Genomic DNA, 12,798 nt, shown 5'->3' on the forward strand with positions numbered 1-12,798 from the left:
TGTAATGCAAAGCGCAGGCCGCGTGCTTTGGCGTAGCTCAATACATCGGCCGAGATCCACAAGCGTTGGCACCCCGACAGGCTAAACCTTGTTCAATACAGGTATCTGATATCTAGGCTAGCTCCATTCAGAGGATCCTTGATGTATGATAAAACACAGCGGGGCGCACGATCGGTCTGACCCTCGTAGACTAATCTACAGCTTGGTAAACGAGTTAACGCGCTTAATCTTGACAATACAAAGAAAACCCACTCATTAAGTACCTATCAGCATTTACTTTAATGTTTGTTGGTAGGCCATCTATCACATGATTCTAATGACTTCCCCTAGAAAGTCAGTCTCGCCTCGCCAAGCGATGTGATTAATCACTTGCGCCTCAAATAAAAGCTACAAAGGCAAATACTTTCTCAACTATTTCAATGAGCGAAATGGGTAGTATCACGAAATCAGCTGGAAAATAATATTTTTTTGTACCCCGAGTGCGAGAGAAAGGCTGGCCGCATGACCCAGTGAAGACTACTTTCCTTGCGGCCTTTGTCTTGGTAAATATTCGCAACTAAACCAATGTACTCCTCGCTTCTCGCCACCCACTGGGCATTGCACTCCGACCAACCACAAAAACAAGTAAGTACGCGGCCCAAATACAATTGTTGTTCAACGCACTTTTTATATAACAAGCCTCAGACTTTCCATTACAATAAAATTAGATATCTCGCATAATGATGATAATTTTATTAATTAAATTAAATCCAGTGAAGGGATAAGTTTATAACTAAAAATAAACCAGGAGTGCAGGACAGGTTACCGCCACACTGAGCACAGGTATATACTCGTAGCCCGGTAAAAATAAAACCTAACTACATTTCTCGCCAGAAGAGTACTTACGCCAAAGATAATTGCATAGTAAAAGCTTCTTGATATAATGCCTCGTGATGAAATATGACACAGGGCATGATAAAATCGATGACCAAGCTCATAGTTTGTTGAATTTAATTATATGAGTAGGTAGATACCGACTTATACAAAAGGATTAAGACTTCTTGCCATAAAGATTTCCGAGTTGAAAACGAAGAACTCTTATTTAGTTGAAGCTCTATCGGTGGAACTAAATTACAGCTTCAATAGCAGTAGCACTTGGAGATAATAAGAAACACGCATTAAGAACGTACAATAAAGTGTTAGCGCAGCCTGTAATAGAGGGTCCGCGGCGCAAAACAAACGACATAAGTAATTCATTCCTGGAGAAAGATTTCCATTCGATCACAATGATTTAGACTTGGCATTCAGGGCCCAAAAAATACTGTTACAGGTACTTACTCACTTTTAAAAAAGTACTTACTTCAATCATCAATGTCTGTTATGTAATAACACGTAGACCTAATAAGAATGTTAATAACATTATGTTAAACATTAAAATGAATTTCCTTATTTAAGCCGGTTCTTCAACACAATCTATCTTCCGCATCAAGCCCAAGAAACGGTTAATAATTAGAAAAAATCTCCATAAGAGTGGAAGTAGTGGTCACATTACAATATGAAGAGATAAGAGCACCGGTTGAGTCCAGCTGCAAGAGCCCGGAGCGGGGGTCACGCCGGAGCCGGTTGTCTCAGGGCCGGCTGTTGACTGAAGATGCGCGAGCGCAAGTGCAAGGCAAACCTCTTGCATTACACCACGTTACGACAACTTAAATGACGAGCTCTCAGAGATCTCACCTAGTTTTTATTACGCGACTGGGTTTTCTGAAAATAATGTTTTGTTATTTCTGATTAAATATTTTTATTTTTGTTTTATAATAAAAAGACGGTGGTGGAATCATTTAGAGATAAGTAAGTCCCGTATTTATAAAGTACCTATTGTCATGTTTGTTTACTTACATTTTTCAGGCAGGCTCTTAAAGATTTGTACCGCTAAGTAATCACTAAGCCACTAAAGTAACACATTTGCTCGGAGCGCGTAGTTCTAGCATTCTGGCAAAGTATAAAAGCTGGGGCACGCAATGCTGATGGCAACATGCACTTGAGCGTTCGTGATTCAATCTAAATGCAGTTGCAATCGGATCTGTGCGTTTGTACTCCCTCTGCCTAACGAATGTAAATATACGAGGATTTACTCGCCGCAGGGCGCGCGATCACACACGAGTTTTAAATCGTGACCCGCCGCCGGCTTGCGCACTTTTGCACATACTCGCCTTTTGTTCCATCAGCTCTATTGGAACAGTCCTAAAACAATACCTGATATGAAAATACTGAGACATCAAGGCACAAATTAATTATAAATCAACAGAAGCTAAATTAAAAATAATATTAAACGAAAATACTGTTATGGTCAAGAATTTTAAACAATGGAGGTCTCCCACGCGTCATAAAATTAGTAAATTTAATTTATTCTGACGGAATAATACTTTTTTTTTTCAAACAAAGTTACGTTGATGGTTTACTGATTGTGTCCACGAGTCAATTTGCGATGGTTTCCCACATAGATGGAATTTGCAGACGAATTAATGTCCTCTCCGGAGTGGGATGCAATAAAACAGCGACTCGAAGGTTGGCCGCTTCTTAAATAACATGATGCAAAAACGTACAACACGCCACTATGATGATACCTGCGATCGTTCGATACGATTTTGCTCTTTTTGTGTAGTCTACGTATTCTGCGACGGAGGTATAAATAAGGGCTTTGCCATATACGCTACATTTTGGAATTGAAATCGCCCACGAGTAGCTCCCCGCTTCGCTCTGAGGCCGTTCTCGCGTCGTCATCATCGATCTTCTACTTCAAAAACAACTACCCACTTATATATAAGGATCCACGTTTACTTTTAAAAAATCTGCCTTACTTCTACATCACCCAAATTACCTGATAAAGTTATTAATATTAAGATGCCTAAATTAACAACGCGATACAAAGTACGCCCATTTGATAACATAACTGCGAGCTTCCATGTGAACCGTTAGAACAGTACTTTAATAGAGCAGATTGTGGTAAAACAATGAGGAGGATGCAATAAAAGTAATAGGCGAATAAAATAACGTTAACAAGTTAATTGGAGCTGCGATCCTAGGTAGTACCACGTCACGCGCGCACGCGCAGCGCCGGCGGCACACGTCGACTGTTCATTTGTAAAATTAATTTCCCTTAACATGACTCATTAAGTTTTTCCAGTTCAATGCGCGCAGTACATCATCCCCATTAGATAGAGTGACTATTTAATTTTATCTCGATTTCAATCGATTAATTAACTGCGTCTATTATTCTACTTTTCAACAACTTTACTCTTAAACGACTTAAGTAAGTACTTGTTAGTAAGCATAACTACTTAGGCACTTATAATTTTTAAATGCGGCGTTGCGAACTGAGAATTTGTTCTTGGAGTAGGTTTGCCATAGTTTTGGAATTCTCGAGCAAGGAAGTGGAGATCATTGACACAATACTCCGGTTTGGTGTTTGTGAAGAAAACCGTTGTGTGACACCCGACCCGAGGTTCAACGCTCAGCCGACATTCGGACAATGCGCACGCAGTGGTTCTCAAGCGGCGCCCGCGCCGGTCACAGGCGCTATCTATCTATTCACGCACGCCAGATACCTATCTCCGCGATTGTTTTTCCACCTCATAACAATTTAACATCCGTGTCCTACAAACAAGCTGACGATTACTTATTAGCCCCACGATATAAATCTTCATCATTCCTGCAACTTGGTCTTAAAACAACCTGTGAAGCGGAAAAAATATGGACAATTTAAGTATCTACTTCCGAAAGCTCTCACTGATTTGAGCCGCACCACTTGACTGATCTTACGGCTAATGATTATGGATTATTACATAATTATGGATAACTTTACCCGCGCGTGTCTTTACGGTCAGGCGCGTGTCCATAAATATTGTATGGGTATAAAAAGTGCGGGTATTGTTGTGCCTACGTCTGCGGGTGCGGCGTAGGAGGTAATTAAACATGCGGAAGTCCATTCTTTATTCATCAGCGGCATCGGCGGCTGTGGCTTCCTGGATTTTTTCATCGTCGGAGTGGAGATGAGCGGTGCCGCGCCGCTGCCCGCTCGTGCGGACACGGTACGCAGCTCACAGGCTTTGCTCGCTCACTTCTGCCAACCACTCTTACGTCATAACACTACACATACTTACACTACTCTATGTGCCCATGTTTAGTATCGGTTACTGCGCTTTATTAATCCATAAATTTATAACGGTCTCACATCGTGAATATTTTAGAATTTGCTTACTTATATTATTAAAAATGATGAAGTAATATTAACCTGCGTTTCGCGTTTGGAATTTTAATTATAATTGTATATATAATCTAAATTACAACTTGAAAAATGTACAATAAACATATTATAGTTAATAAGTTAATTGTTTGAAAAAATGCCATAAAAACTTTATAACGCATCACTTTGAAACGCCGCGTGACCTAATAAGGAAATTGTTAGACCTGTTGGAAGCATCACGGCGTGGCTGCTGTAATATTTCTATTATAAAAATTAATGTGCAATGCAGAAGATTTGGTAAAAAAACCGTCGATCACGATCAAGAAGCATGATTTATTATTCTATCACTTATATTACACTGAGTAGCTCACATAGTATATTTATTAATATTGCACTTAAAAATATTTTTGGTTAGAATTAACACTGCTGCTCCACATACCTATTCAGTTTATTAAATTATATTTTTTCTCCATTTGTCCAGCAAAGTGGGTTACTAATTATAAAATAGATTTTACGAGTAATATTTCCGTGGACTATGTCAATAGATCCCTTGTTCTGTATCGTCGTGGTCTTCGTGGATCCAGACTCACAAACACAGGTTTAGTCCACCCAATTTACTCTTTCTATTTCTCTTTTTATTTCCTGTGTGTGCAAAAAAGTATTTATGATACATATTGGTACCTACTTGGGTAATGGTTACCATATACAACCTGTGCAAATCGATCGTTCCTCTGCCTGTCAAAGCTACTTATCGGATTACACTAAATCTTCCTGACAAAACCATAAGTACAATAAAATCTGTCAAAGTGCGTGCTGTCGCCAGCGCCGTTAGCCACGCCGCGGTCTCTGTCACAGTGTACACAGTCGACCTCACCGTTACTCCGGTTACGACACTGCACAGAAATAAAACTGTGAATGTCCACCAATCCCTCACATACGTAAACCCAAGCCAAAGAATTTGTCTCGGATAGTCACACACGCGAGAATAAGAGAATATCTTACAATGACCAATATTTTATAAAGAACGGCTATCAGTATATCACCACGGAAAGGTACCACCAGATCTTCTCGTATCCTAATTGATTTCAACTTTGTTTACAGAATAATAAGGAGCCATATCTTCTTTGCATTAAGTACTTAAATGAATTCCCCAACAGTCATGCAGGGGATACTGAATAGAACTGTATAAATAATATAAACAAAGGCATTTCTCATAGAGTCGAATATTTTCTCGTGAATACTTAAATATTCCTAAACTTTTTCTTTTTTGTAATACAATATTACTTTTAATGAAGTTGGAAGGTCGGTATGGCTTGTAGAGCTTTAGGCGGTATTTCGGATTACCAAAAAAATATAATATGTAGGTAGTCCTTTATTTCAATTTTTTTTTTTTGTGCAATTTTATTTTATAATTTCATTGCAGCTACATAAAAAGCGATATTCACATTTCGCGTCTTAGGCACGATAAAGTATTAGTATTTAGCGAGAGATATTATATGCAAAAATCAAGGCGCATCATTCACATATACTATAAATAAATTGGCTACTCGTAAATATTCGATTGTTATATGAAATCTGTACTTACCTACTACATAGCTTCCAGGTTAAAGCGAGCAAAGCAGCCCGGGGCATAATGACTTCACAAAATTATGGTCGATGTAGCTCACTAGAGCATGAGATCAAGTAAGTACGTACTCTTTTATTTATTTTTGTTCCCGTCACGTAATAGAATCTCAATGAACTGTGGTCAATATTCAGATTCAGGTGTCCTGAACTTTAAGAAATATCAATGCTTTTTTTAATGTTCTGGTTTAGATCGAACAACACTTTTGAACTACGAGTATTTGGACTCGTATTGTCCATTAGTACGCCATCATGATATTGGAATGTACTGCAAAAAATTGTATTCGCGAAGCGCCCATTGCAAATACGTAGGTATGTTATTACACTGTCAAGTTAATAACTACTGTTATAGACCAATCTAATTAAATGTGCCTATTAGTGAATTCTTTCACACAAACCGCCTCGGGGATACATCACCGCCTTATTAAATAACTCGTTATTTCTGAAGGAATGCGTCAAGTTCAAATTAACGGTGTCCCGTTTTTGGAGAAACGCTTTAATATTAATGTTAGTGGGGTCACGCGACAACGCGACGCAGCATCGGTCTCGACAACGCAACGTGTCCAAGATGACACAGAAAGCACACAGTTGTCGGAAAAGGGCCACCAAACAAAACTATGAACCTTGAAAATATATACTGAGTAAATTCTTTGAAACAATCGTGCACGTAAATTGACCTTATCTGATAAGTTAAAAGCTATGAAGATTCTCGTATTTTATGAGGAAACAATCACACGCGTAAGTAATGAATAAGTATTATAATAGAAAACAAGTGATTCGATACCGGCTAGATGAAGCAGAGAGTAACGGTAGTGCGGCTGCGACGGTGAACGACACCGTGCGATCGGCGGACGGGCAGCTCATCGATAACCCGATCATTCCCGATTAATAATAGATTTGATAAAATACAGTTAACTGATATGACCGTCAACAATACAAATCAAACCAAACCACCTTCTACAACACTCTTATTGCTCGTTAGTGTATAATTTTCCGTTTCTATTAAACGATGTTCGTGTATGCCTTAATAATTAGTAGGTACTTTAAGCAGTCCAAATAAGTCTTGAAGGTAACTTAATATTAGCTTGACAAATTGGTTTTACGATTGAAACAAACTTCCGGCAACTTTATACGTATTTCACGACTGGCATCCTCGTAAGAGGAAACTCGGATCAGAATTGCAGAATGGATACCTACGTGTTAGTGGTACCTAAGAACTATTGATCGAACTTTAAGATAAAATCTAATAAATATAGCATTCAACATCGTGGTTCCATTTAAACGATACATTTTCGGTTTCTATAAAAAATCTATTTGTTTATAGAATCATCATCCTAAGGCTTTGGTCACTCGGCTTTCTTTTGAACTCTTAAAAAGGTAGAATTTGTAGTTACAGTCGTTTTGTGTGTGGATAGGAATAGTGGGGCGCTTTTATTCAGTCTTAACGATCATTGTCGGGTACCGTTCGTGCGGCGGCCACGCTGCACCGCTAACGGGACTGACCCACGGCCCTGCGCCGGATAATGCCGGCTGATTCGTATCATCTCGAAAATTATAGGACACGGGACACCACGTGGACAACTCCTAGAAACCAGACCGACACAACTACACAGAATCCACACATCCTTTGAAACAAGCTCGTTCTATTTCGCTGCACTCAGTTATACAGTTTAATGACCAACTAGAACCCTTGCTGAAGCTAATACCATATTATTGATACGTCACATGAAGTCTTGAACCATTATAATGTTGCAAACTGTGGAAGCGACGCAGCTGACGACACACTGGACGTCCACTGCGAACTCCCAATTGTGTTATTTTCTGTGTCACAACGGGAAATCAACATTCAAGGAAAAAGTGATGTACAATTAATGGACACTTGATATTTTCCCACTGACGGCTTGAGTAATTGAGAAATCAAATAACAGTTAGGCCGATCGGAAAGTTCGAGTGTGCGGGTCTGAGCTTGATATCACTTGTAGGTGTTTTATTAATTATAAATAGAGTCGTACAAGTACTCGTTTGGCAGGTAACTGTAATCTGAACGTGTACTTTAATGATCGCGTCATGATTTCAATGACATGGCTGTTCAAACGAATCTTTTCTCATTACAAATATAAATAGAGTTCTTAAAGTAGATGTAAACAATACTTATTTCAGTGCGTACGTACCTGAGGGCGTAGTGTGGTGTGCCGCGAGTACATGTCATGCTGGTAGAAGCTGGTGGGCGACAGAGGCGGCCGGTACTTCTTGTGGCCGTAGCCCATCGTGTCCATCGTGTGCATCCTGACACAACACTAGCTAGTCCATCACACAGCACAGTCTCACGCGAGAAGCGACCTCCTCAAGTACTCAGAATCATTGCGGTCGTGATATCTGTAACAAATAAAATTATATATTTAGAGAATTATTCTTACGGCTGATCATTTATTTATATAAACAGTAAACATAATAACTATTGTTTTTTCCTATATTAGTAAGTACGCTGTATCTTCCTTGTACACTGCTTAGTATACGGCTTTAGCCGAGGTGGTGAATGGCGGGTGAGCGCAGGCGCACGCTCTGCATAGCAAGCACAGGACGATGCGCGGCACGCATCTCTAAACACCTCACACCTACGGACTTATTCACGCAGGCGACAATAATAGCACATAATAGCCTACAAACATTCACAATCATTCATAATGTGCGGTCATAATAAAAAAAAACAATGAAGTGTTACATTTTGCTTGAACCATCGCTTAGCGTCACCCAAGCGTCAACAAAAAGCTCGTAAAGGATTTTTTATGTCGACCACTACTTACTACTTTATGCTGACTTCTAATAATACGGTAAACGATCACGCAAAGTAGTAAAAACCTTGAATAATAAATTGATTTCACAGTAAACTAACGTCTATATAACGGGGCCTGTTGAAAAGCTCACTCTGGTGTATATGTCGGTGGCAATATTTGCATAAGCCGGCCGCGGCAGCGCGGCGGTGTGCGGCAACCGGCCCTGCTTTACGCTGGGTCAGTGAATTGGAAAACAAATTTCGATCGGTCAACAACCCCCGGAAGATGTTGTCAAGTTTACGATCGTAATCAATGTCGTTCAATGTCGCGAGGCTGCGCACTGCCACACAATTCATATGTTCCAGTTCTGATCAGTTTGCTTACGCTCTGTTGGTAAATAGGTACAGGTACCTATTGAACTTTTTTATCTGCGCAAGATAGAATGCCGTCCGACCAAAATCTATAAAAAGCAAAATGTACAAGTCGTATTTTTGATACCGGTTTGGATTTATTTTATTTTAGAGAAGGATAAAGTCTACCTAAATTCTTTTGCCAGTATTTTGATGCGCAATTAATAAATTAATAATCTAGAGTAAGTACCTTATGTAATAATTTCTAGTACTTACTAGAAATCACTCTAGTACTAAAAATTATTATATGGACATTAGTCCATGCGCGTGAGGTGGTGGAGAATAGCCTCAGCTCAGGGCCAGCCGTTGCACTATGATCTATGACTGCCACTATCGATATCACGGATGAATGGATATTTTTTCTCAATGTTTTTCCTCACTATGTATCATCCATTACTGCGAAATTACAAAAAAAAACAACATCGGTGTCGAAATTAATTGTTGATTGCTATCAGGAAGCTGTTGTTTAGATTTTTTAGTCGTCGACTGTGCACAGCTATTTAATCGAAGATTAATTGATAATGTATATTAGAATACGATGAAGAGTTTTATAAGTCCTAATTGTATAAGTATGACTTGACAAGAAAATCCGGTATTATGCCGTTTCTCACAGGGTTCGCTTACCTAACCTGAAAATTGACAAGTCTAGTTTTTTACAGAAGCGACTGCTTATCTGACCTTCCAACCAGCGAAGGGAAAACCACCCCAATATAGTTTAGGTCACATACCTCCGAAATTTATTTCGGAATGTGGGTTTCCTCACGATGTTTGCATTTGAACACTGGAATAAACGAAGCCGAATATTGCTTGTCTCGTGGTAGGTACCTACTAAGTATTAATTAGGTATCAAAAATTTCAATATTAGTAAACTTACCAGTAAGTACGTAAATATTTAGTAATCTGTACTACTATTCAATTCCAATCGGCAATCCTCCCTTAAATCAATCCAAACACGAAACCTTTTAAATCCCATACCACATATTTACACAGCGCGTATTAATCTTCCAAGAACCAATTCGCACAAGTTTCATACAGTTGCTACAGTTGTGCTCGTGACCATGACGGAGCGTGAAGTGTGTTCTGTTTGTAGAGCAATAACTTGTAAACAGCAACGCCCTTAGTATTTTCGCAGCACGTCGTTCGGGCTCGTTAGCACGTACGGGTTGCCCAACCAGGGCAATGTCAGCCTTCAGACCAGTTGACTCAGCCCTGTACCTCGTGGGAACTACACACCTTATCTTACTGAGCGATCCCAAGTGTGAGAGCTGAGAGTCCTTTTTAAACTGTATCGACACCATTGGTATTATTGGTAAGCACGTGTAACTCAGACGATTTATGACGTCATTTGTCTTGAGGTTGGGTTATTCAGGATAATTGGGTTAATCTGAACCGGTAAATAGAAAATAATTTCGTAAAAGTAATAACAATCCTGATATTTCAATATGAACTCTTATTCCTTAGATATTTTGTGATTCCGATTAAAATTAGATGGAATCTTTAAATAAGATGACGTTCGTCATCGATTCTGTGCCATAAAATAACAAGTTAATAAATGGTTGATATGATAATCTGGTGTGTGATCTGTTGGTAAACACTGGCAGGTCAACGGTTGGTGCAGTTCGCCTTGCCCCTCAACTCTTCAATGTCAATGTCACCTTTCCACGCCGCGACCCACGCTGCGCTTGCGTCGCTACATTACTCGTGCTGAGTCGTGCTATACTGGAGTCCGGAATTCACTTGACAGATAGCGTACGTCGTCCAAAGGCTTTATAATAATTAAAGTTATTTGCTATTGAAAGTAAAAGGCGAGGTGTGAAAAAATTCTCGAATTCATAATTTTATATGTAAGTACCTAATGATGTTATTTTACGGGCTTAAACTTATTGGTTTCGAACTCATGTTTGCATCTTAAATTATTACCATGTGTTCAGCAATGAAGGAAGACATCGTGAGGAAGCCCATATATTTGCTCAAGAAATGTGTTATCGGAATTACCTATGTGACCTGACCTGTAATTGGGGTGGTCTGGCAGGCAGTAGCTTCTGTACAAAACCGGGCCTGTCAAATTTTCAGATTACATAAGTGGATCCCGTGAAAAACACTATGGATTTCAAATCCGAAATAAATTCTTATTCATTCATTCATTCATTCAATTTACTGGTCCAAAAATGTTTTCCACAAACCTATATACACACGTATATAATCACGCCTATTTCCCATCGGGGTAAGCAGAGACTATAGAATTCCATTTGCTTCGATCCTGACACAGTTCTCTTGCTTACTCCATATTCATCTATCGTTTCATACATGCGCCGGTTCAGAGTAGATCGTACATTTTAGCATTCGATTAGGTATGTAAAAGTCGTCATGCAAATTCATTGAGAACTCCTTGCATCTAATGTTGGTGGAAGCACGAATGTAGTGGAATTCGGCCGATACGGTACCTGTGCGTATGAGGCGAGCACACCTACAGGATCTAACCACGGAGTTAAGACAATGGTGCTAATTCCTGTAAATACCATCTAATTTTATTTTAAGTTATATCTGTCATTTTCTTATCCGCCGAAAAGGAAAGGGACGGGTAATTGACAAGCATAAAATTTATGGAACACACGTCAATTTTAAGCACAAATCTAAACCAACCGTCTAAAAATTTTACATCAGTCAATAACCCGACACATTCATTTACTCATTCTTCCTAAAATTAAGAGCTGTGAATCATCCGTCCCTTTCCTTTTCGACGGGTATGAAAATGACGGATATAACTTAAAATAAAATTATGCGGTGTTTGCAGGAATCGGGGCCAATACTTACTCAAAACATAATTTCGACCCACTAACTACCACCTAAGTCAACAAGGTAACATCGCTCCACAACTAAGTACTTACTTAAATTAAAACATTAAACACAACTTACGTACCTACCACAGCGACAAATGTTTATCCAGTTTAAGACGGCGCTTCAATACCGTGTAATATGCAACCTTCTCACTTTAACTTGTTGTTTACTATTTTTAAAGTTACGCAAAACATTTTTAGATTCGTTGGATTTTTTACTCAACTTTACAGTGTCAGTTTATCATATTAATTTATCGAAACAAAACACACAAAGAGCAGTCAAGCACCTTTTATGAGCACAAAGAAACGGAGAGCGCATAAGACCGTGAAGAGGTGGAGTTAGATCATCTTAATGGGTGCTGACGACGCGTCGTGTAGCTATTTTTTATAAGCAGTTGTATGCGTTTCCTAGTGGCGTGATGATGATGAGATATCTTGTCACGACGCAGTGGTCGTCCTCCCGGGGTGGTCGCGGAGCCGACCTCGACATGACGCACCAATCCGACAATTATATAAGTTTAACCATGCAGTTGCGTCAAATTATCTAATAGGAATACATCACGAATGTTTAATTTATCTCTGTGTATTTATAATTAGTTGTAATTGTTAATATTCTGTTGCTATTGCGTAATCGGGCGCGTTTGATGTTTTGTCCGGGTGTTAAGCTGCACATAACTTTAGATTACGTGTATACTTATTATATAGGTACTTACCTATAGAAAAGTGTTTATGCAGTGAACAGTTTTTTTTTTTGACGTGACTTATTGTAGAGTTGCCGCAGATGGCATTAACTACTTGGCCGAACAAAACAGTGAACATTAGCGCCGACAATGAGACGCCTAGGTAAGGTAGATGTAGATTCGTTATTATTAGTAAAATATAATTTCTATAAATAATCGTCTTTTTCATATTCTCATGTAATTTCAAGCATG

The 12,798-nt window shown here is 39.1% G+C and overlaps 1 protein-coding gene across 2 annotated transcripts in view; it reads right to left on the reverse strand.

Annotated features, from left to right (window-relative positions):
• The window catches only part of LOC126375918 (uncharacterized), a 57,053-nt gene that overhangs the window by 33,079 nt on the left and 11,176 nt on the right, over positions 1-12,798 (reverse strand). For both annotated transcript variants that reach the window (XM_050023025.1, XM_050023017.1), the window contains exon 2: positions 8,017-8,221. In XM_050023025.1, the coding sequence (XP_049878982.1) occupies positions 8,017-8,130 (114 nt within the window). In that variant the 5' untranslated portion in view covers positions 8,131-8,221. The remainder of the gene's footprint in view (positions 1-8,016; positions 8,222-12,798) is intronic.

Source organism: Pectinophora gossypiella, chromosome 2 (assembly GCF_024362695.1).
Source record: "Pectinophora gossypiella chromosome 2, ilPecGoss1.1, whole genome shotgun sequence".
Taxonomy (NCBI): domain Eukaryota; kingdom Metazoa; phylum Arthropoda; class Insecta; order Lepidoptera; family Gelechiidae; genus Pectinophora; species Pectinophora gossypiella.